Source organism: Calliphora vicina, chromosome 1, assembly GCF_958450345.1.
Source record: "Calliphora vicina chromosome 1, idCalVici1.1, whole genome shotgun sequence".
Lineage (NCBI taxonomy): Eukaryota > Metazoa > Arthropoda > Insecta > Diptera > Calliphoridae > Calliphora > Calliphora vicina.
In genome coordinates, this window is record NC_088780.1 from 122,685,643 (window position 1) to 122,711,196 (window position 25,554).

The following is a 25,554-nucleotide window of genomic DNA, read 5'->3' on the forward strand; positions in this document are numbered from 1 at the left end:
CAAATTTTTTATATTTTTTCTTTTTATTTCTTTTTACTTGGCATTGATTAGATGCGGCGGTGATGGTAAAATGAAATGTGATCCCCAGGCTTGTGTTCCTGAACCTACCATGCAACAAGTAATGGCTGTTGTAGCGGCTGGTCGCAAAAGATGAACCCCTAGCCATGCTAATTTAAACTAATTATTAAATTTTTTTTATATAAATTAAGATTAATACAGTTACAAAACGAAAAATCTTCACCACTGCTCCCCCTCCTCGTACCCGTTTTCCACTACACCAAACCAATTGCGAAAATAACCCTATTTTCACCACTCACTACTATTAACGACCAACAACTTGAATAAGTTTTAACGGAAAACAATCATAACTTTTGAAAGAAATTTTAATCAACAATTAACTGTTAGGAAATAGGTGCCAATATTTAAAACGGACATACATACGATTTTTAGACTCCCCCCTTTTATTCAAAACATTGAGATGCAAATTTAATAATTACGAATGAATTAGCTTATTTGAAGCAACCAGTGATATTGTACTGTATACATAGTATAGGTGCAATTAATTAAGTGAACATGAAAAAAAAACAAAAAAAAAAACAAAAACGCACACAAACAAATTTATATACACCCGAAGAAATTATATACACGAAAGGAAAACATTTACACACTTTGACATAGAAAAGATAGAATACCTTCAAATATTTTTCTGTCAAAATTTAGCACTCTTAGTATGATTAGGAAGATAGAATCCCCAGACTTGTAACATGGTTTTTTGTTCAGGAGCCAACGGGAAACACCCAGAAACTTTAGATAAATCGTTACATTCAAGAGACTCAACAAACCGCGCTTTCTCTAAAGTTTCCATAGATTCCCGTGGCCAGCAACAAGAAATAGTGTTATGACGAATGAGATGTTGGGATTCACCAATTAATTTCTTCTTTATTTTAATTTTAATTTTTATTGTATTCCCCTTAACTCCCTACCCTCAAATTTTTATAAGCTAATCCTTTTTGATACCTAAATATAAGTTTCTATTTTATAAATTATTTAAATAATATTTTTATACATACAAACATATAAAATTAACAAATGAAATGAAGAAAAACAAAAAGAATGAAAAATTGTTGCTTCTAGTCTTCTCTTTTTTTAAATATAAAAGAGCAACAACAAAAAAATTTATATTTAAATTCAATTTTATAATTTCCTTAAAGTAACGAAACTAACGAACAAACACATTTCAACTATGTATTTAACTACGTTTTTAATTACGTTTTAACTACGTTTTTTTTTTTTTTTTTTAATTATTATTTTTAACGAAATGAAATAGTTAATAAATAATAAACAGAATTTGTATGAATGAAAGTGAAATATTAAGAAAATCATGAAGAAAGTAGTTTTATAGAATAAAATTTTCAAATAAAGTCTTACGTATCATTGTGAAATTTGTAAGTGTAGTAGTAATAAATAAATAAAGAAATAAATAATAGTAACTATTTAGTAGTTTCCAGCAAAAAGAAAAAAACAAAAACGTACTATTAAACAAAAACTTAACTATAAACTGACACAAACAATCCCTTTTATCAAAAACCCCCGAGAAACAATTAATATTTAACGTGAAAAAAAATAAGGATGTTTTATACAAAAATAAAAAAAATAAACTAATGCTCGACTGATTGAAAAGCAAGTACTTTTAATAAACAACAACAAAAATATATAACTTAATAACTAAATAAATAAATATAACAACACAACAACCAGAAATCATAATATAAGCTAAAAAAAAACAAAACATTTTGTATATGTAGTTTTTTAAAAAATTAAATAAAACAAACAAAAATATTTATAATTTATTATTATTATTTTTATTTTTTTTAAATGTCTTTAGTTTTCAATTATTTTTCAATCACTTGAGCTTTAGTTTTTGTCCTCTTGTCTTTTTTCCTACACTTTCTTTTATGATTTTTCTTTTTTTATAATTTTGCAATATACAATTTTAATAGTTTATAAGTAAATATGTATCTTTTTTAGTTTTATGTAGTAATTTTTTATATACATATGTATTTATTATTAATTTTTTGTTTCTCTTAAACAAAAAAACAATATGTATTTCTTTTTTTAAACAGCTCTTGTTTACATTTTTTTTTTATAACAACTCTCTCTCTTTTTTATAATGAAATGCTTAAATAATATTAATTTTATTATAATTTAATTTTCTATTGCCTGCAATTGTAGATATTAATTAATTAAATATGTGCGAATATTAAAATGAGTAAAAAAAATAAAATAAAAAATAAAAATAAAGAAAATTCAGTGTTTTTACTAGTTATTAAACACTAAATTATAATTATTAATAAATAAAAAATTGTATTTTAATTTTTTATATACACATAAATAAATAAAACAAAAACATTCTGTTCAAAACGAAAAAGCGATAATAAAAAAAAAATATGAAAAAATATATAAAAGTTATGCTTTTTTATGAAATTATTTGATACCGGAGTAAATACAATACATTTGACAAAATAAAAATTCATTGACTTTTGTATATGTAGATGAAATTTTAGTACTTCGGCAAATAGAAACAAATTATTAATTACATATTAGGGTTTTTAATAAACGGTTATAACCGGTTTTTTTGCTAAGGTCGGTTTCGGTTTTTTTGAAAAGCTCACATTTCGAATATCGAAGAAACCTGGTTTTTCACCTCGAATAGCCGGTTTTTTCTAAAAGTGTATTTTTATGAGTTTAGTTTAGTTTAGTGTATAAAAACTTTAAAAAATATTCAAAATCCAAAAAAAAAATTAAAACAAATACTTCAACTATTTTAGAAGACCTTTTATATTTAGAAAATCTCACAAGTGATCTGGAAAGCCTGAAAACTTACTCAATGCTTTGTTTTCTATATGTCCTACAAATACACCAAGTAAACGATAATTTTCAATGTCTAGTTTTATAAAAACAAAAAAAAATCGATATATTCCAAACATTTAAACTGTTTTTTACTTATTCCTAAAAGATTATTTTACCTTCATAAGGATTTCAAATTTACTGACGTTAACGATCTTCTGGTCAAATTTGACCCAAATAGAAAATAGATTTTTTTTTAAAAAACCTAACGTAGTTGTTGACATTTGAAATTAAATTGAAGTCATAAAATATCAAAAATATCAACCACTCATTTTTAGAAAAAATGCAATTTTAATTTCAAAATGGGTAACATTTTTCCCGAAGACCTTATGAAGTATAAGAAAAACAGTAGTAGGATAAAAAGAGACAGATATATATTAGAGCTACCAAAAATATGTATATTGTAGTGCTACCAAGGCTCTGAAAATATGTAACTTAATTGTACGTAACAAAAGACCTTAAGTCCAAACAAGTTTATAGATATTTTTGTTCCCAATTTGTTTTTCTTAAAACCTAACATAGTTGTTGACATTTGAAATGAAATAAAATTCATAAAATTCATAAAATATCAACCACTCACTTTTAGAAAAAATTAAATATTAATTTCAAAATGGGTCAATTTTGAACCGAAGACCTTGTGATGGATAAAAGAAGTAATCAAAATGGTTTTAATCACTATTATTTTAATAAATAAAAAATTTTTTCTTCTTATTTCTAGGCGTTTTAATATTTTTCCAAAAAACCGGTTAACCGGTTATTATAAAGAAACCGAAAGCGAAACCGGTTTATATTAAATTGCAATTTTTCGAAGAAACCGAAAACCGGTTTCTAAAAAATGTCGAAGAATCTATCACCCTATTACATAGTATGTATATTTATAATACCAAAATTTCCCAATATTCCTTTGGCTCAAATATTTAAAGATCAAAAACTTGAAATAAATATTTTTTACTTTGATCTATGAACATCATTTTCAATTGTATTTCAGAATTTTCCATTTGTATTTCAGAAAAATTCTAATGGCAATACCAATGGAAATTTCTGAAATACAAATAGAAAATTCTGAAATACAATTAGCAACTTTTTAAAAATGCTTTCATTCCCAAATCAATTAGATTTTCGTTCTAGTTTGCCTGATACTTTCCTTGGATGGAAAATATCCCTAAATACGAAAAAAATCTTTAAAAATAATATTCCGTGTAATGTTATTAAATCTCTAACCCGCAAACTTTAAAAAGCTAAAAAAGTTGTCGAATAATTTTTTAGGGTAATTATGTCCCAATAAACTCAGAACAGCCATCAGAAACTAATTTCTAAAGTAAGTTTAGCAACCAGGTGCAAAAAGGTGAAGGGCATTGTTGCCGGTTTTGGGCATTGTATACGATTTTATTGAAAAACTAATGAAAAAGAATTAATAAAAAATATTTCGAATAGATCGGGCGACTAAAAGTCAGTAAAACTATGAATTAAAAAAAATGGCACACAAAATTTATATGTACAAATTTTGCAATAAGTTATGTGATAATAAAATTCTTACGTGATTTAAAAGTCAATTTCAGATAACTGACATTTATCATATTTAATTAAATTGTTAAAATCGAAGCAAACATGCAATCTATTTTAATGTCTATTTACTAGGGTTGTTTATTATTGGACAAAGTTGATTTCAAAATACAGACGGACATTGCTATATTGACTCCGCTGTCTATAACGATGCAGAATATATATTTTATGTATGGAAGAAATATTAAAATTATAACAACGTTTATATTTAATTTACTTCCCATAAATAATAATACAAAGGTACGAAAAAAAGTTTACGATAAAAAAAAAGTTGGTGAAAAAAATTAAAAAAAAAAATTTTTGGTTAAAAAATTTTCTGAAAAAAATATCTGAAAAAAATTGTAGGTAAATGTGGAAAATGTGGGAACTTCTTCAAAATTTCTTGAATTACGATTATTTTATTCAACAGACACAGATTTGTGCTTTCTCTATGTTAATATTTCCTAAATAGAGCGATTTCTAATAATAGCCTTTGGGAGTTTCCAAAGTAAACTGCTCAAAGTAACAGAACATATACATACATATATCCACGATAATAGGATATTCGCTCAGGAACGACCCGAGTCTCTCATGGACAAAGCTTATCCACACAGCGGCAGCTGTATCATCATAATAACCTTTGTGAGTTTCCAAAATAAACTGCCCAAAGTAACAGAACATATACATACATATATTCACGATAATAGGATATTCGCTCAGGAACGACCCGAGTCTCTCACGGACAAAGCTTATCCACACAGCGACAGCTGTATCATCGAGAAGTTTTTTCCCCCCCAGCAAAGAACTTTCGTAGGCAGAAGATCTATTACAACAACAATATGAGAATAGTGTGTGAAAATTACCTTACAATTTTGATGAGTTTCCGCAAATTTTATATTATAAATATATTTTCACTTCTGTAAGGACACACACTTGCAATAACCACATAAACACTATAAAAATTTAACAAAAGTTTCACACTTGAATTGATATTAAAGGAGTTTTCTTGTGTATTTTTCATATACTAAATTTTTTAACGATTTTAACACGCACTTACAATGAATACATCTACATTATTTTCTTAATTACATTTTTAGTTATTAATAATGTATTAAAATACAATTTTAACTCAATTTTCACTAATCTATTCACAAAACTAAAAAGCTAAGGGAAAACGCGCCAACTGAAGAGTTATATAAATGAAAACTGTCAAAAACTGTCAACGGAAGTCAGTGCTGTAAAGCTTTGCAACTATTTTCATGAAGATCCAGAGCAAAACAAAGCAGAAAGTTTAATTCATATTTTACGGTTATTTAGTGTTGTTAAGTGTGTCAATAAAAAACAGAGTTGTTCGTAGAATTGTTTTGAGTAAAACAGCTGACTGGCATTTACAAACTTTGTTGTTGTAACTAAAAATACTTTTTGTTAACCTTAAATGGGTTATAGTTTATAAATCCCCAATTATTTTTTGCTAAATTAGCAAAATTTTGTATAGCGTCTATAGAAAATGTCCTAATTTGTTTAATATACATATTTTTTAATTAGTGAATTTAATACTCAGAGTTTTAACAAAATAACTAGAAAAATGACAGCATTAGCCACCATCAATTGGTTGTTTATATGTGGTTTGTCCTTTTGTCTAGGCGGTGTAGTGGTGCTAAGTTTAATGCCATTGGGCTCAGGTGAGTATGATGCTTGCGTTGTTGACCTAATTTCAATATTCTGATAGTTTTCATTTTTTTCCAGATTGCATATGTCCCATTAGCAGAGGGAAGCCTAAAGTAGAAAATGCTGAAATGCAAAGTCGTACGTTGGATGATTTACAAGTTGTCCACAAATTAGCCATTCTGGTACCATTTCGGGATCGTTTTGAAGAGTTGTTGCAATTTGTGCCTCATATGACAAGGTTTCTTAATAAACAAGGCGTAAACCATCATATATTTATTTTAAATCAAGTGGATCGCTATCGGTTTAATCGAGCCTCTTTGATAAATGTGGGTTTTCGTTTTACTAGCGGTGTTTACGACTATATGGCCATGCATGATGTAGACCTGTTGCCGCTCAACGACAATCTACATTACGATTACCCCAGTGAAGTAGGCCCCTTGCATATTGCAGCTCCGGATTTACATCCGAAATACCATTATGAAAATTTCGTAGGTGGCATTTTGTTGGTTCGGAGAGAACATTTTGATACTCTCAATGGCATGTCCAACAAATACTGGGGTTGGGGTCTAGAAGACGATGAATTTTACGTACGCATCCGAGATGCCGGTTTGCGTGTAACAAGGCCACAAAACATTAAGACTGGTGTAAATGACACGTTCAAGTAAGTTGTTTTGTGTTATTGGGGAAACTAGCAAAATATAAACCCATTTTAAAATTTCAGTCATATACACAATCGCTATCATCGCAAAAGGGATACTCAAAAGTGTTTCAACCAAAAAGAAGTAACTAGAAAGCGTGACCGCCAAACGGGTCTTAACACATTACAATATAAAATACCAAAAGTCTATGACATGACAATTGAGGGAATTCGAATAACAGTGTTAAACATAATGCTGGAATGTGATTTAAAGGAAACACCCTGGTGTGATTGTTCCGGCGCTGCGGCAGCAGCTGCTGCAGAAGATTTAAAAGTATCGTAATTATAATAAAAATGCCATAAATAGAAGACAAGACAGTTTTTAAGTTTTTTTCTCATTTATTTATATATACCTAAATCAAGCCTAATCCTCGCATATATCTACTTAAAATTATACCTTAGTAGACATGTACCATACCATAAAGGAATGTCCAGAATAATACATAAGTGCATAATGCCCCCATAAAACTGTTGGTCAGCAAACTTTGGCGATTAATGAAAAACTTACGCCAACCAGTACCGGATTTGCCGAGCACCAAAAGCCACAAAACAAAAACTGATATAAAGTAGAACAAAAATCCGAGCAAGCCATTCAGTCCCAAAATACCTAAAACAAAATCAATGCTATTTTATTTAAGAAATTGAAATATTTTAATAAACAACTTACCCGCTGCACATCCCGAAATTGCAGCCATTGATGTGCGACAATATTCCACCGCAGATATATTGTGTCTTATGGCTGCCTCACTGTAGGCCACAATTTCGCCGGTTTTTGAAGCAATGGGTTTAACACGTTGCATTTTTATTGTAATAAATTTAATAACAAAAAGTTTATTGAAATAAATATATATTTTCTATTAAAAAACACGTCCAATTGATGTGAAAAAAATTAATATTAATTAATGTCAAAGTACAGCTGTCTATTTTGTTTTGTTATCGATAATAAATTCAAGCTGTGTTCAGTTACCATATAGATTGCTACTATTGTTAATCGTTTTTCCTTAACATTTTATTAAATAATGTGTAAAAACATCTCCAAATGCGGAAAATGGTGAAAACTTATGTTTGCTGGCGAAATACACACAGATATCTCAATTAAAAACTTAAAAAGCACATATACCATTCTAAAGGCTTTAGTTTCTTTACAATTAAAGGTGGAATATTATATATTTCAAACCGCGTTAATAGTTGCAGATTTAAGTTTTAGCTCTATATACATATGAAGATATATGTATATTATATTAATTTATTGTAATTTTCTTTAAAAAATGACTAAACCATTTTTATTGTTTGTTTTATAGGAGCTCTTGTTTCCAAAAAAACCTCACACACTGTATAGAGATGAAACAATATATATTTCTATATATAATCAATGCCAACATAACAATTCTTATCATCTCTAACTACAGACAGTTGTTTTTGACATTTCTCCTCAAAATAATTTTCCCAGAAAATCTGAAAAAATCATTTCTAATTGGAATTTGGACAAATTAATTAACGTCATGTTGTGATAAAAACAAAAATATGGAAAACACAATAATTTAAAAACAATATTGTGCAAATTGTTAACAATTAATACATATGAATACAACAAGATAATGAATTTATAAAAAAATAAAACATTTATAATAAGGAGAACAAAAACAAACAACTGAAGAGGGATTGGAATTGAAACAAATTATTTAATTGGCCACAATGTCACCTCCTAAAACTTGTGCTGTATGTGGCGACAAGGCACTGGGATACAATTTCAATGCTGTAACCTGCGAAAGTTGCAAGGCCTTTTTTCGACGCAATGCCTTGGCCAAGAAGCAATTCACCTGTCCCTTTAACCAAAACTGTGAAATTACCGTAGTCACGCGAAGATTTTGTCAAAAATGTCGTTTGAAGAAGTGCCTGGATATTGGCATGAAAAGTGAAAATATCATGTCCGAAGAGGATAAAATGGCTAAACGACGTAAAATTGAAACTAATCGAGCTAAGCGAAAAATTAATGAACATAAATCACCTGAAAGTAATGAAAGTGGAAGGGAGGTTAGTAGTGCTGATGGTCAAGGTGATACGGCTGTTGCTGATAGTAGTGGCTATGATGCGTTTGCTGGTAATTACGATTCTCGTAGTTGTGGTTCATTTGACAGCAATACAGCTGGATCATCGGCCGGTACTGCCCCAACATCGAGCACTACACTACCTGTTTCAGATTCATTACGTGATCTCAATCCCGAATTGATGACGGGAGAGGAAATGGTTGAATTTATAGTGGGAGATCCAGATAGGGCGTCACAGGCAATAAGTAAATTAATGAAAACTCCGGCCGAAGCAGTAGCTACGTTGGAGAAAATTATTAATTCTCAAAAGGATGCTTTGCGTTTGATTTCACATTTAATTAACTATCCAGGTAAGTTTATAGAAATAAAATACGAAATAATATGATATGATAATTGGTTTAGAATTGGGTATATGAAATTTAAGATTAGTATGATGTAAAAAAATTAACTCAAACATAATAATAAAAGTTCTCTTTAATTGCGTTTTTAAAAATTGCTTTATTATTCCAGGTGACGCTTTAAAGATCATTAGTAAAATTATGAATTCACCTTTCAATGCTTTAACAGTATTTACAAAATTTATGAGTTCACCCACCGATGCTTTAGAAATAATTTCAAAAATTGTTAGCTCACCTCAGGAAGTTTTGCAATTCATAAAGAATTTAATGGATTCACCGGAAAATGCTATGGATATAATGAATAAATTCATTAATACACCGGCGGAAGCTTTGCGTATGTTAAATCAAATCTTTAAAGGTCACAATGATGGAAGCGAACATCATTCTGAAGAAAATTTGGAACTCAAAAATGTCATTAAAAGCATACATGATTTGACGACGCCCGAGAATTTATCGTCAAATGACCAATCCACGAAGTCGATAATGAGGAATCCGAATGTTGCTTCACCTGCAAATGAAAATACTCTTATACATTCTATGCTTAATTACCCCAGTCCGAATGATGTGAACAGTGTCATTATGCCGCCAGCAATAACATCACCCTCACATGCATCCGCACCGGTCACTCCTTTATCAATTGATAGCGGTCATTATGTCACACCACCGCTGTCAGTAACTGGTCCACCTACAGAGTCCTTAAACATGTCATCACCTTTGCAATATCACTCATCGCCTGGAATTAGTTCTACAGGTCCATCTACTCCCCTAATACCAGCACACCATGATGAATTGCCCAGCACTTCTTCGGTAGGTCTTCTATCTCCACCCTCTGAAGTGGATGCCGCTGCAGCGGCAGAATTTGCCAGTGAACATTTTGATATCAAATCATTTATACAGAATTCATTTCCTGCAAACTCCGGTCCATATACACCTGGTGATAGCTTAAATTCTTTAGAATCAGTACTCACCGAAGTGATACGCATAGAATTTCAAGCTTTTAATAATCTACCACCAGAACCACGCATAAAACATGAACACATGAATTCCATGATTAATCTATCACAAAGTCCTGAAGATATGGGTAGAGTACCAACGCAGTATGGAAATGTCAGTTGTATGCCGCAACAGCAACCATTACAATGTCAACCGCCGGTGGTGTGCTCGCCCTCTACAAGTATCAGTATGTCGCGAGATCTTAATGAAACTGAATTAATGAAATTGCGAGAGTTGAAAATGGCCAGTGAGGCATTGTACTTGCCAGTCGATGATGATTTGAGTGTTTTGATGAGTGATGATAGAATAAAGGTGAGATTTTTCTTTGTTTTAATTTTATTTATCATGCATGACTATATTTATCATTTAATATAACAAAACATCTGTAATAATGTTTGGAAATAATTGATTTTTGGTTAAATCTGTGAAATATAATTATACCCGTTACCATGAATTGTAAGGGTATATCTGTCTATTGGAACCAACTTTCCGAAGCCTCTAAATAATGATTGATACATCAATATATGAACTATAGTCCAACTAAGGTTGCTATTAAAAATCGGCCACTAATTGCTAAGAAATAAAAAAATGGATTTTAACAAAAAAAAATATTTGGACACCAAACATTACTTTTTTCCAAATTTTATTTTTTCACCAGAATTTTTTTTATTATTTATCTTAAAGTATACTTTGGTGAAGGGTATATAAATTCGACACACAATAATATAGCAGTCTTACTTGTTTTTTAATTGAGTTTTGGTAACAATCGTTATGTGGAGTTGATATTTGTTTGTAATTATTTGTTTTTCTCAAATTTTAATCATTTCCTTGCCAAAATCTCAAACAAAATTAAAATCAGCATAACAGAGTTATAAAATCTTTTGAGAATTAACAAAATCAAACGGATTATGAAGAAGCTAAAACAAAACCGATCGGAATAATAACTATCGAATTGAAGTCATTCTGAATAAAATTTATGACAGACCTGTATATTTAATATCATTTTGTATTTATTTATTTTCAACAACCTATCCTATTGGACATAACCGGTTATAAATTTCTACTTAAAAATAGTTTACATGGCACAAATCCTTTTTTAAAAGGTCTTTTGCATGCCCCATAATAACAAACGTAGAACAAATGTATTAAGACAGCATATTTCTAAACTATCTATTCCTCTCGAAATAAATTTTCATCTTTTAATATTCAGCCCAATTATGAATAAAAAATTCCGCGAGAGTTTGTTCCCCAGCAGTTTTTTCCCATTGAATTTGAATAGGAAAAATGGAAAAAGGTGAAAAACTCCCGGGGAATTTTTATTTATAATTGGGCTGATTATATTAGTTCTAATAAATTTCTCCATTATTAAAAATACTAAATTTTGTATAATTTATTTTTGTCCAACTTTTTTTATCTTATCATAAAAACTTCTTCAGACTAATTTTCAATTAAATGAAACACCTGTTGGTTAGCTACAAAAAATTATTAAATACTTGTTCCTATAGCATACAACTCATGAATAAGTACATAGATGGATGAGTCAAGAGGCTTTTATCGGTATGTTTGTAAAAAACTACCTATCAAAATTAAATGCAAACGAGTGGCTCTAAGAATTTCCCACAATATCAGAAACTTATTGTATATGTTGATTAATATTACAACTAGTAGGTCTAAAGCTAAACTAAAATGATAACAATAAAAAAATAAGTAAATAAATATCAAATTTTTTATTAACAAAATAGTGTGTATATTTTTGATTAATAATGAAAGTCAACAAAGATATTTGTTTTCTTCATTTATTTTCTAACAAACACCTGTTGGCTGTTATGAAATTGAAACTATTTATGCAGTATATTTTATTATCAATGGTTGGTTATCAATGAAGATACTGGGAGAGCAGCATTTTCAGTTATTATTTTATATATTTTCATTTAAACAGTATTTTTTTATTCTATTATCACCTTATAAAAAAGATAACTAAAGTTTATATCGCTGTGTGTTTATTTCATTAACACATTTCGATTTATTAAATGTATGCATTGAACCAAATAATTATTAATTATGTTGTATAAAAAAATAAAGATACAGAATACATTTTTGTTTGTGAATTTGTCAAATTACCACTGTGCACTATAGGACTTTTTACATAAATCCAAATGGCTGGACCGATTTAAATACTTTGTTTGGGATTTTACCTTTTGAAAACTCCCTTAAAATCACCCTCGAAAATACCAGAAGATATATTTGTTTGTTCTATCAGGTTTTTATTAAAATGTTAATTGTGAGCGTCCAGCTTTTAATTTAGTAGAGGCAAGCTGCGTTTTATTATATATTATTTAAGCCAAATATATTTATAGTAAAAGCATCGCTATTTATAGTAAATAATTCTGAGTTGGCGGATTGAAAAAATAATAAATAATTTTGTAAGGTCACTGCGAATGTATAAATATATGCAACTTTAAACCGAAGTAGATTATCGTAATAGAAATCTACAAAATATTTGTTAATCTTGTGACATATTTGACTATATCAGTGAATTATGAACTTAGTTAACATTTACAACATAGTTTCATTTAAATTATTCGTAAAACTATTCACAGTTTAACTACAATATTCTTGAAAAGGCCACTATTATCCATATTTTTATCGATCGTACTTATATATATTTCAGCCCGAAGATACAAACCAAGATCCTAAACTATTGCAAGTGATAAATTTAACAGCCGTTGCCATAAAACGTTTAATAAAAATGGCTAAAAAAATAGCCGGTTTTCGTGACATGTGTCAGGAAGATCAGGTGGCCTTGCTGAAAGGTGGTTGTACAGAAATGATGATAATGCGTTCAGTCATGACCTACGATGATGATCGCAATACATGGAAGGTGGGTACATATTATATATGTATATATACTTTTTTAAATATTAAATTTAATTCGTATTATAAATAATATAGATACCTCATACCAAAGATGACATGTCCAACATAAGAGCAGATGTTTTAAAATTAGCCAAAGGTAATGTTTATGAAGAACACATTAAATTTATAAGTACATTTGATGAAAAATGGCGCATGGACGAACATATTATATTAATAATGTGTGCCATTGTATTATTTTCACCCACAAGGCCACGTATTATACATTCCGATGTTATCAGATTAGAACAGGTTAGTATTTACTACACTTTTCATTAAATTTCTTTAATTATTGTTTTATTCTTATTATTACTTTGTAGAATTCCTATTATTATCTTCTACGAAGATATTTGGAATCGGTTTATCCTGGTTGCGAGGCTAAATCGGCTTTTATCAAATTAATACAAAAAATTTCAGACGTTGAACGTTTGAATCAATTTATTATTGGTGTCTATTTAAATGTTAATCCATCACAAGTTGAACCTTTACTAAGAGAAATTTTCGATTTAAAAAATCATTAAACTGTAGTTATTTTTCCTATTTTGTTTACTGTTATTTCATCTAATTTTAAGTTAAAATACTATTGTTAAATTCTGTAATTGTTAATCAATTAAGCATAAAATGCTTTTTTGTTAACAATAAATAATCAGTAAATATAAAGTACCTTTGCTGCTCCCCTCCTGTTTTAAAGTTATTTGTACAAGTGATAAATGTACAAAATATTTTAAATATTAACTAATAATAAACAAATGAATATGTATATCACATTATATTTTCTTAAAAGTATATTACTGTAAAATTATTGTTAAACAAATTCAATTTTAATCGTGTATAAAGATGAAGATGAAGTAAATTATTGTGCAATTTTAATTCTATATTTATGTAACTATTCTTATTCTGTCGTATGTGTGTATTTTTTTATTGTATCTATTAACAAAGTAGAGTAGCTTCTGCCTGAATGAATAGTTAATTTATTCCTTAATCTTATATGTATGTATGTACAGACAATGTTTTAATTACATTAATAAATTCTTATGAGTAGTAAATACATGTGCTGTATGTTATATTGACTTCGTAAAACCATATCACATGTCAGAGGTTATAATTATTGTTAGATCAATGGACCTATTGTGGAGTTTCCGATATGGTATTACAGATGGCAACTGGCAGCTATTATTTTCCAATACAAACAAAAATACCAACAAATACTTCAACATCGGGAATGATGACTTCACCTTCGTGAGATGGGTATATATTAGGGTATTCGAATTATTCGATTTTTCTCTTGTTCGAATAAAACGAATAAGAGATTTTAACGTGTTCGAATAATTCGATCACACGTTTAAAATTAATCGAATTATTCGAATAATTTAAATTTTTTTTAAAAAAGTAAAGAATGAAGTTTTGATGTCGGTTTTTTAATATTTTATTGTTAAAGAAAAGCAAAAAATAACGTTAAAGTTAACAATTCAAGTATTGATAATGTTAAAAAACATTCGAAAACAAAGTCCATCATTAAATTTTCAACAGAAATATTCTGATCAGATTAACTCCCGAACAATCTATAAAAAAATTTACTTGCAAACCCTTTAGTTTCCGTTTTGGAGCTATACTTTATACCATATAAACGTATTAAGATCTTTTTTATGTCGTTCATTAATTCGGGTTTTAAATTGAGTAACTAATTCTTTAGTAAATTAATTATTCACTATTTCTGAATTATTTATAACAAATTGTATTATACATCAAGTTCTTTCAACGTTACCGAATCTTTGCTTAATAAAGTGGTCTTGGGGAGTTACACAATAAAGGGAATCTGTCCAAAGTTTAAAGTTTGATATCTTGTCAGTGAACGTGGCTAATTTGAAGTCAGACAGTGCATGATGACGCAATTACAAATACGCAAAAAGTTTATTAACATGTTAGACAAAAATGTTCAACGGATGTTCTTGCAACAAAACGTTAGTTTGCAATATTTGTGTTTATCATTCGATTTATTAAATATTTTGCAACACTTACGTACGCGGTTAATAACATCACTTATATACATATATTTTAAAATCATGGCCTTCATCTATTTCAATGTAATCATTATAAATGTCATCCTCAATATCACTTTCGACGACCGTTTCAAAATCACATTCAACTCCACTTTAATCTAAGTTAAAATTTTGATTATTAATTGCGATTCTTAAGTTTGTCATTCCGTTTGTAATTTCTACAATATAATTTTCCTACCCGAGCATAGTCGATTAAGACATGTCCGTCTGTCTGTCTCTTGAAATCAACTTTCCGAAGCCCCCAAATAACTTACATACACGATTCATACATCAATATATCCGGAATTCTTCCGGTTGCTATTTAAAATCGAGAAAATGGCTGATATTAAGGAAAAAACCTATATCTGGATTACTAAGTCATTAATATAGACAATATGGATATCTAATGATAGATATAGTAAGTTGGACCTACAATGGGTCAAAATCGCAAAAAATATTTTTTAACCCGAATTTTTTTTTCACCAAAAGTTTTTTTATCGCTAAATATGCTCCTAAAAGTTTCCTCCTGTAGGAGTAATAAGGCGTGAGCCCAAAAATTAATGTTTTGCATTGTAATCACCAGCTACTATAAATCTTGGAACTAAAATATTCGAGAAACTGCTCTCAAATAACATTATACCTAGGAGGACAATATAATGAAGATATTGTAAGTCTGGCATCAGGTATATTTATAGATGTGGCCTGAATGTGGTCCTTTTTATATTCTGGCATTGGGAAATGCCTTTTTCTCACTAATATAGCTGCTCCGCCACATGCTCTACCACTTGGATGTTTTGTATCATAAATGTAGTATCCGTTAATTCTGAAACAGTTCTTTATGGTAAAGTGTGTTTCAAAGACGAGTAGTACGTACATCAATTTCCTAAATCTGGCGTCATATAAGTCTCTTTTTGGAAATTAGCATATATTCTATTACATATTTTGTATTTGATATCAGTAATCAAGATGATAAATAGTTGTACTCAATTCCATTTTACTGAGATAATAATTTTGGAATTTTACAAAAATAAAAATGGAGCACGTTGCATACCACAGTATAACAAAGGGAAAAAAGAAAGTTTAATAAAAAGCGGACTTTTTGCACTAACGATATAATCACCCCTATCGGCAATAACATGTGAAATGTTGTTCCCATGAAATATTCATTTCCCTCGAAGGGAAAATTGCTATCGGGAATATCATGATGAACTTTACATTCGCAATAGTTAATTTTGTTCTTAACAGCTGTTTATTGTTTACAAAATTCCATCTAAAAATTTCACAACAAGGGGAATTTTTTTCACGTGAACAAAGTTGATGAACGAAAAAAGGAAAAGGGAAAATATTTCATGTAAAATGTTGATTCGCGATAGGGGTGATTAAATTTTCAGTCAATTGTTTATTCAATATCTAACAATAAACGAACTTTAGTATGTTTAATTTAATGACTATATTAATATGTACGTTATATCACATCGTTCCAAGTATAGTAGGATGTTGAAATTTGCCCAAAATATTCTCTTTAATAATTTTAGATACATTCAAATCTAAAGTTAAATATAAAATCACTCTAACCTACAGTTGAAATAAAACATTTTTTTTTCTTTTTCTGTTAAAGACATATGATTATTTATTTTGAATATAACTTGCATTTATATGCATATAAGTATGTATAATAAAAATGTTTTTCCAATATCAATATTTGTATTCTAACAAAGAATTACGAAACTAAAAATAACGCACATCAAACGATAACATTTAGAAAGTTTTAATTATTCATTAAAAAAAATTGTAGTTTTGTTTTTAAAACCAAATTTCTTTTTACTACATTTTACGTAAAGAGAATACACAGACGGATCTAATAAATAACACATTTTCCCTTGATGATAAATATTCCAGTCACCACAAAATACATATTCTAATGTAAAATATACCACTAGTAAAAATATGTATGTAATAATGTATATAAATGTATATATAAATCAAAACACAAAGATAAAAAGAGCACACTTTTGATGGGATTGTTGATTTGGTTTCATTCTTTTTTTTTCGCAAAATGTTAACAATTTAGTTTGATACAAAAGTTTGATATTTTCATTTTTGTAAGAACAAAACGGAAACAAACGAAGCACTGCTTTGTAAATGATTAATTGCAGTCTTTGGCCCATTGTAAAAATTCGGGCAACTCGCTGACGGCCAAATTACGTGATAAAGCTTTGACACGTAAATTGCGGTCGGTTGTTATTAGCACCATTTCAGTTTGTATAAAGCATTTGCCATCTGTTAGGGAATTAAATGAAATTATATGTTAATTGTGAAAGTATTTGTATTATATCCCAAAAAAAAAACTACCTTTACTGGTTTCCGAACTCATAGTTTTGGTTAATGCTATGGCTGTTGCTAATATTTTGTCATCATTTGAAACATGTTCCTCTTCTACTAAAGCAAATAATGACGCATTTATAATAGAACCCTTGGTAGTGGCACATCTGTGAAAAATCAATATAAACGTTATGTTAATAATAATAAATAATTGTATAACACTTACTTGACATGACTTTTAGCGGATTTTATAAAATCCAAAGATTTTTTGGCTCTTGTGGAAACATCATCATAGTGATGTATACGATGTTTTTGTAAAGATTGCTCATAGGAGTCGACTTTTACACCTTTCGAAAGGCCATCTAATTCTTTTACCACTAATATTCAATAATAAATAATTTGAAATACATTAGTAAATGCTGAAATATAAGCTGTTTTGTTGACTTGCCTGTTAGTGGTATAATTAGAGTGTAACGGTTGAATTCGTGTACAATATGCTCAAAGTCTTCCAAGCAATCTATAAAACAATTTGTATCTGGTAATAGATATTTCGGACGTACTTCGATGTATACCTTGGTATCAACAAATTTAAGAATTTCCTAAGAACAAGAAGTAAATTAAAAATGTTGCTGATTTTGTGAGTAGCTCAAAATTAACTATGGATAATGTTGCTCAAAATTGTGTATAGTAAATGTTGATCGAAATTGTCTATGTAAACTGTTGCTCAAAATTTTCTATACAAAATGTTGCAAAAAATTTGAGATAAGCTTGAAATTTTCTTTGAAAATTATGAACATTTTATATAGAAAATTCATTTGAGATATTTTATTTCCTTACCTCCAACTTATTGTGATACATTTTCTTAACATGAGTTTTAGCTTCCAATTCCCTTTTGAGTTTAGAAAGATGCGACAACTGATTATTTTCCGGGTTTGAATTTAAACACAATTCTAAGTTCTTAGTTTTGATGGATTTCTCAACGTCTCCTTTGACTACAATAGTTTCTGCATTATTATCATCATTAATCTCGTCACTGTCCTCGTTTTCGTCGTCGCCGTCTTCAGCTTTAGTCGACTGTGTAATTTGTAAATCGTCCAAGGCCTGTTTAATGTCCGAATTTAAGTCTTCATTGATGAAATGTGATGTAGCAACATTTTCGAAACGTTTTTGATTTTGACAATAAATTTGTTTAAAATCTCTGAGAATTTTAAGACGGGCCTTCAATTGTAGACATTCTTCCGAAAACGTATCGCTTTTTGTTTTGGGTATTATGGATGCTAAAGGTGTAAAGCCCATGAGAAATATATCTTCTTCAAAAACAATGTTGTGTTGATGATCAACATCGTATAAGCTTTCGTGTTGCAAAACATTGAAAAGTTTTTCCAGCTCTAGCCAGGAATTAATGAAAATGTGACTGCAAAGATGTGAAAAATTCAAATTTTAAATATTATTTTTATTAATTTTCTTACTCTTCATTTTTAATAGGCTCCCATATGTTGAGATGATGTTTAAGCCACAATACATAAATTCGGTTGTATTGTAATGTTGTGTTCAAGTCCAAAAATCTTTTAAAGAAATAAAGTGGTAAGTTTTAATAGAAATGTATATAATAGAGAACTTACTGTTCATCATCAAATTCTTCCGGATTAGTGTTCAGTGTATGTAAAAGCTCATGAGATTTACGTAGTACTAAACCAAAAATTTGATTGCAAAAATTAAATGCATGATATCGTCGGGTGTCTGTAAAATTTGTTTGTTTAATTGTTTAACTTTTAATTACATATGTTGATGTCTTGTATTTACCTTTATCTAAGTTATGTTCTAAAGCAAAAATATTTAATGCCAACATTTTCAACAATCTGGTTCTGGTAATGGCCAATGGTTCATTTTGTAATAAAATGCTTAATTGTAACAATAACTTTCGTTGATGCTCTAATATGGATTCCATGCTGAAAATAGTTTCCAAATGAAACAAAATTAACAAAATACTACATTTAGCTGCTGAATCTAATACATATGCTCTTTGCATTTAGTAATAAAGTTTAAAAATTCGATTTGGTTTTGGAGAAAAATCTATGTTTTCGTGGAAAAATTATGTTTTTAGTGAAAAATTGTTTTAGTGAACAAATTCCTAATTCATTAAAAATTGGGTGAACATTATTGGAAAAACTTACCCAACTCCGGTATATAGTTTGCCAATTATATATAAATATAAGGAGGTGATGCGTCGCAGAAGCTTAAATTATAATTTAGAAAATATATCATTTATTGGTAAGATTTAAAAGGGTAAAATAATTTACTAAATTTACCTCATCTGTAGTCATTTCTCTAAAACGTTTCTCTTCATTTACAATCATTTTATAATTATTATTGCCGTTAAGGTCAGTGCGATGTAAACGACGCACACCGTCTGGATAAATCCACACCTCTTTGCGCATAGATTTTGAGGATTGATGATTATTATTGTTGTAATTATAGTGTATAGGGGAAGATTTTAATTCAGTTTCTTCATACTAGAAACAAAGAAATAATTAATTATAAAACTAACAATAAATTCAATAATATCCAACCTTTTTACGTATTTCATCAAATAACACCAACAGACTTTCTTTGGCCGAATGTATGGCATTGGAAGACATTAAACTACGCATATGATAATAAATTGCATCGAATTTTTTACGCTATAAAATATATAATGATTATTTTTCCTTAAAACATAATTTTAACTTAACATACATTATGTATTGCAACTATAGCCAATTGATTGTATGGCACTCCATTTGATGGTACTAGTGCTTGGGCCTGTTTATAATATTTAGCCGCCACGTCATAATCTTGACCCTGCAAGTCTTTGATTTTATAGCGCCACAGATCGCCCAAATAAATCAATAACTTTTGAGCTGTTACTCTAGCCATCAAATCTAGTTTGTGTTGTGATCTTTGATTTGTTGAAATTTGTAGGTTATTAATTGATGATATTTGTTGAGACTCTTTCGACAAGTACTTTTCGTAGAGTTGTTGATAAATATCTTCATAGAATTCTATACCCTCAGTTATGATTTGTTGTATGTAGTTTATGGCATTGGGTGAATTTTGTTGCTGCTTTAAATGTTCACGCATGTTGTAGAAGAGTACTTTCCAAAAGAATGAATCAACTTTTTGTTCACAACAAAATTTAACATTGTTCAGTAATAGATTTTTAAAGATTTCCTGAAGGTCATGGCGTACAGTATGCAAATTGGACCAGTTCTAGGAGAATGAATAAAATATTGAAATGTTGTATGTATGTAGAATAAACATTATATAGAATAACCTATATAAACTAGAAAGAATTAGATACAATACCTCTATTACTAGATTATGACTCATTATATTCTGTAGACACTCAAATAGTGGCGGCAAACGTTTTGCATTAACATCATCTAATGCATCGAACCACTTGGGATGATTAAGCTTTTGCACCTGTCTAACGGGAGACATTGGTAGTTCATATCTTGCTGATAATATTTCTTGTCTGGTCTGATGACGATTACGTCGGTCATGGTTACGCAAACCATTTTTTGAATCCTGACTGCATTCATTAATTTTTTTGGCATCTTCTGCATTAAGACGTATTAGTCCTGGTATAGCTATGTTTGTTGGGATTTCGCTTCGGGTTTCCCTTGGCATAGGATTAGTTATTGACCCGCTGGCTTCCAAAACGGGTTTAACGTATTCCACTTTCTCCTCTGCATCTTCCCTCTTGGCAGACATACGTAAAAAGTAATCAATGGAAGTTAACTCATTGCCGTTAGAGTTGGTAGTTGTACCGCATTCTTGTGGCTTTGGTTTTTGCACCACTGCCACCTTAGCCGCATTGGAGCTGTTGACATGGTCTTTCTTTCCACCGCTGCAAATGTTAACATTGCCCGCGCAAGCATTACTGCTTCCTTCACTTACAATATTATTGCTGCTTCCGCTGTTAATGCTGCTATTGTTGTTCCCTTCGCGTGTGATGATTTTTTCCTGTAGTCGTTTTGGCAAATTCCCGATGATTATCGAAATATCATTTTGTTCTCGCGTTCCCTTTCGATTCATATTTTAAACAAAACGCCTTCAACTGCATTTATGTTTCTTTTGTTGTTTGTTTAGTTTGTAGTAATTTTCAAATTACGCACACTATAATTTTTAAAAACTTCTTTAATTTATTGTTATCTTTTGTTTATTTTCTTCACTTTCCTAAAAGTAAATTCCACACGAAAAACAGAAATTAGTTAAACCACCACGAAGTGGTTACACCAAGGCGAATCTATAGAAGGTGACGACAGAAGAACAGCTGATTATTTTTTTTATTCAGTTGTTTAGACAAGTGAACTGTCAATTCACTTGTGTTTGTTGTGGCGAAAAATACAACAAACCCAAAAGCAAAAACAACCACAGGCAACTTTGACAGTTCACTTATCTTTTTACAAAAACAAAGTACCTGTTGTTTTTGTATATGTTGTATTTGTTGTAGTTCTGTCGTCACCTTCTATAAATTCGCCTTGGGTTACACCAACAAGTAGACCCGGTGTTGTCAATATTTGTTCAGTACTCATACCCAGTTAATTTTTTTGTATCGCCAAAAATCCTCAAAAACATGCTACTAAACCCGACTTTGCTTTATATCGGAGGTATGACCAATTATTTGGATATATGATTTAGGCATTTATAAAAGATGGGCTAAACTAATTGTTATGCCGAACATTGAACATTAAATCAAGATCATCGAAACATGTTGCATTATAATAATTTGTTTGGTGTTGATATAGCTCTCATAAGTATAAGCACAACACGTTAACATTTTCGCCTGCTCTCTATTAGTTTAGGTGTTATAGGAATTATAGAAATATATTTGTGTACTATTGAATAGTGCTTCGAAATATGATATGATACTGTTTATTAACATTGTGAACCAAAAATTCCTTTTTAAATATATATTACAGTACTTCAGACAATTTTGATATACACAAAAAGTGATGCGCCCAGCCGAATACAGACAAATACACAAAATATGAATATTAAAATAAAAAAATTATGATAATATAAACTGTTATTGCGATCTTGATTTGTTCCAAATTTACTTTAAACTTATTTTTAAATGTGTAAATAATGTTATTTTCCGTTTCGATTTATTTTTCTCTGTGTACAACAGTAATCGATGAATTTGTCACCACTAACTGATAACTGAGTTTTTTTTGTTTATTTATTATATAGACATTTTAAGACGAGAACAATATTTAGATTTTTTATACAAATATTCCTGTAAAGTATTGCAATTAATAATGGCACAAGTAACATTTTTAGATAAGTTACTTCAAGAATATTTGGTATTTAGAGGATTTTCGAATACTATAAAAGCTTTAGACAATGAGCAAAGAAATGAAAAGGATCAATCATTTCGAGCTGAAAAAATTCTGGAACAATTCAATCAACATATACAAACCCACGATTTGCAGGCGTTGTTAACATTGTGGAAACATTTGGACACTCATTTATTTAGTAAACTTGAACATACTTATGCTATGGGTAAGTAGAAAAAGAAAGACGCTTGGTTTACATTATTTTATTGGATTTATTATGGTTTTCTTTTAGCTGTAAAAAAGCTGGAAAATAGTTTATTGAAACTATACTTGGTAACGGCCTACAACCATAATAAAACAGAGAAAATTTCAGAATTCTTTACGAAATTAGCTGGAGAATTGCAACAACAAAGCGAATGGAAAGATTGGTTTTGTAAGTTCTTTTTTGTTAAATAAAAATATTTGTGTAAAACAATAGACTTCTTTTATAGATTTTCCCTTCTGCCGCAATGCTGAAGAATCGCCCACTTTTTCTCTATACTTCAGCAAACAGTGGTATGACACACTGCAATTGTCTTTACGCAATTTCTTGGCTACGGTCTATCAGTGTTTGCCTCAACCCACTTTCGTTCGAGTGGAACAAGAAGCTGCCCTTATACGTCGTTTACAGGAAGAGAATGCCTTGCTCAAGTCTCGTCTTCAACAAGCACTCCAACAACAACAGCAACTTTCAGCCTCTATAAGTTCTCAAAATCTAAACGTATCTTCAAGCGCCTCTGTGGGTGATCATGCGACTAAACGTCACTCTTCATGTCGTCCTCAACAGAGTTTAAGTGACATCTTACCGTTTGACATTAGTCCGCCCGGGCATGTGGTTGACGATTTTTGTATTATTGCTACTGAAGTGAATAGTGTTTCACAGGCTAGTGATGCCCAATCACGTGGTTTAAAAATGCTTATACGTAACATTGGTAGTGGAGGTTCTCCCGTAATGGGTCGTAAAGATAATGTGGCTGACAAATCGTCGAAACGGCGTTCTGGTAGTGTGGGTAGGAATTGGATGTAATATGTTTTTGCATAACTATTATTATAACCCTTTTTTGCATATTGTATAATTCATTCCTAATTTTATTATTTTTAAGGTACATATTCATATTTGAACTATTGTTTTCCAAAATGTTGTGTTTATTTCGTTTTGATGACAAAAAGTCTATTACATTTTGACAAAATTTATAAATATATATTTTTTTTATTTATATAAAATAACACCCTTTTTATAAAGTATTATTTACCAACACTGGTGTCCCTACCATAATACATTTCTTTCTTGAATGTTTATGGCATACTTTGAGGCGTATTGTATTTTTAACATTCTTGCATTTGGTTATGCTAGATTTTAAAAGCATATTTTAAGGCGACTGTTTAATTTTATTTTTCAAGTGTTTACTTGCTGTTGCTTTCTGCGCTCCTGGTATTTACATGAAATTTTCAATTTACTTTAACCGCAACAAAAAATAGAGTGCCCAGACTTTAATGATAAAAAAAGCTAAAAATCTGTTTTTTGGTGAAAACATAAAAAAATAATTATTTATTTATGAAATTCACTGTAATATAAAATACCTTTGGATCAAAATTAAATATAAACATTTTAATACTTTAATATTATACTTTTAACCAAAACTTAATAAATTCTCATAATTCACCTTTAATAAATAATAACAATTTTTTTATTTATTTTATTAATTTCGTTTATTTGCTTCTCGTTTTGCTTGTTTGTTTTGCTTTTAAATGCTTATTAAGTTAAATCCTTAAATCACTATTATTAATTAAAAAACTATTTGAAATTAATAATGAAAAAATTATTAAACAAATAAATATATTAGCTGAAAATAAAATAAAAATAAATTATTGTATTTGATTAGTTTTTGAACAAAAGTTTATACTGATTATATAGTAAAATGTAAGTTATTACATATGTATATTAAAGATATTAATTTCGAAATAATAATAAAGACATTTTAGTTTTAAGAAAAAATCAAGATATTTTACAGAAAAATTCAAACTTAGCATTAATGTAATAAATAGGCCTCATAATTAATTGTTTTTTAAATAGTAAAGAAAAAGCTTAAATAATGTACAACTTAAAATAATAATATTAAAATAATAATCTAAGAATAGTGTATTATATATTTGAAATGAAAATAATAAGCTTTCCTAATAAGGAATATCTAACATTGTATTTGTTTTAATTATTAGGGGATCTCATAATGGCGAAAAAGAAGATCAATTTGTAAAAGATTATTTAAATGTTTTTGCTTAATTTAACAAATTAAATAATAAAAACTTCCTTCCGTCCGTTTGTTTGATGTTTTTACGATTTTCCAATATTTTACTAATTAATTTAACCAGAAATTTGCATACAAAATATATAGGAAACAATTAATAAAATTTTAAATAAAATTTAGTTAAATGTAATAAAAATTTTGGTTTAATTATGAAATTGTTCCAGTATTATTTCTGAACACTACCAAAAATAGATGGGAATCAATTAAAATACTTATTGTTCAGAAATTTTAAATGCTTTTCAAAACAATTAGAAAAAAGCACTAAGATTTTTAAAAAATTTTAATAAAATTCTCTTATTCCAAATATGTGAATGAAGAAATTGAAGTTATTTAAATTTGTCTTAAACGTTAGTGTTTTTAA

The 25,554-nt window shown here is 29.1% G+C and overlaps 6 protein-coding genes across 6 annotated transcripts in view; 4 read left to right on the plus strand and 2 right to left on the minus strand.

The window, feature by feature from the left end:
* Positions 1-603, plus strand: part of tnc (tenectin) — a 134,410-nt gene extending 133,807 nt beyond the window's left edge. The window contains exon 7 of the mRNA XM_065502500.1: positions 52-603. Coding sequence (XP_065358572.1) covers positions 52-154 — 103 coding nt within the window. The 3' untranslated portion in view covers positions 155-603. The remainder of the gene's footprint in view (positions 1-51) is intronic.
* Positions 604-5,925: 5,322 nt separating this feature from the next.
* beta4GalT7 (beta-1,4-galactosyltransferase 7) lies at positions 5,926-7,130 on the plus strand. The gene is made up of 3 exons (XM_065515694.1): positions 5,926-6,131; positions 6,196-6,778; positions 6,839-7,130. The coding sequence occupies exons 1-3, from the start codon at positions 6,035-6,037 to the stop codon at positions 7,095-7,097; spliced, it is 939 nt and encodes a 312-aa protein (XP_065371766.1). The 5' UTR covers positions 5,926-6,034; the 3' UTR covers positions 7,098-7,130.
* A 3-nt stretch (positions 7,131-7,133) lies between these two features.
* Positions 7,134-7,727, minus strand: EMC6 (ER membrane protein complex subunit 6). The gene is made up of 2 exons (XM_065515695.1): positions 7,482-7,727; positions 7,134-7,421 (listed from the first exon to the last, which is right to left on the minus strand). Exons 1-2 carry the CDS (start codon positions 7,612-7,614, stop codon positions 7,213-7,215), a joined length of 342 nt encoding a protein of 113 aa, XP_065371767.1. The 5' UTR covers positions 7,615-7,727; the 3' UTR covers positions 7,134-7,212.
* Positions 7,728-8,262: 535 nt separating this feature from the next.
* On the plus strand, positions 8,263-14,212 carry Hr96 (Nuclear hormone receptor HR96). Its single transcript, XM_065515696.1, has 5 exons — positions 8,263-9,212; positions 9,373-10,565; positions 12,925-13,134; positions 13,206-13,418; positions 13,487-14,212. The coding sequence occupies exons 1-5, from the start codon at positions 8,510-8,512 to the stop codon at positions 13,685-13,687; spliced, it is 2,520 nt and encodes an 839-aa protein (XP_065371768.1). The 5' UTR covers positions 8,263-8,509; the 3' UTR covers positions 13,688-14,212.
* A 3,003-nt stretch (positions 14,213-17,215) lies between these two features.
* Smg6 lies at positions 17,216-21,808 on the minus strand. The gene is made up of 13 exons (XM_065515697.1): positions 20,873-21,808; positions 20,264-20,776; positions 20,098-20,208; positions 19,837-20,040; positions 19,702-19,763; positions 19,331-19,476; positions 19,150-19,267; positions 18,997-19,092; positions 18,365-18,941; positions 17,976-18,126; positions 17,754-17,904; positions 17,558-17,694; positions 17,216-17,485 (listed from the first exon to the last, which is right to left on the minus strand). The coding sequence occupies exons 1-13, from the start codon at positions 21,602-21,604 to the stop codon at positions 17,352-17,354; spliced, it is 3,132 nt and encodes a 1,043-aa protein (XP_065371769.1). The 5' UTR covers positions 21,605-21,808; the 3' UTR covers positions 17,216-17,351.
* Positions 21,809-22,800: 992 nt separating this feature from the next.
* On the plus strand, positions 22,801-24,114 carry LOC135956744 (WD repeat-containing protein 91). The gene is made up of 3 exons (XM_065507313.1): positions 22,801-23,074; positions 23,141-23,281; positions 23,340-24,114. Exons 1-3 carry the CDS (start codon positions 22,831-22,833, stop codon positions 23,912-23,914), a joined length of 960 nt encoding a protein of 319 aa, XP_065363385.1. The 5' UTR covers positions 22,801-22,830; the 3' UTR covers positions 23,915-24,114.
* Positions 24,115-25,554: the final 1,440 nt, after the last annotated feature.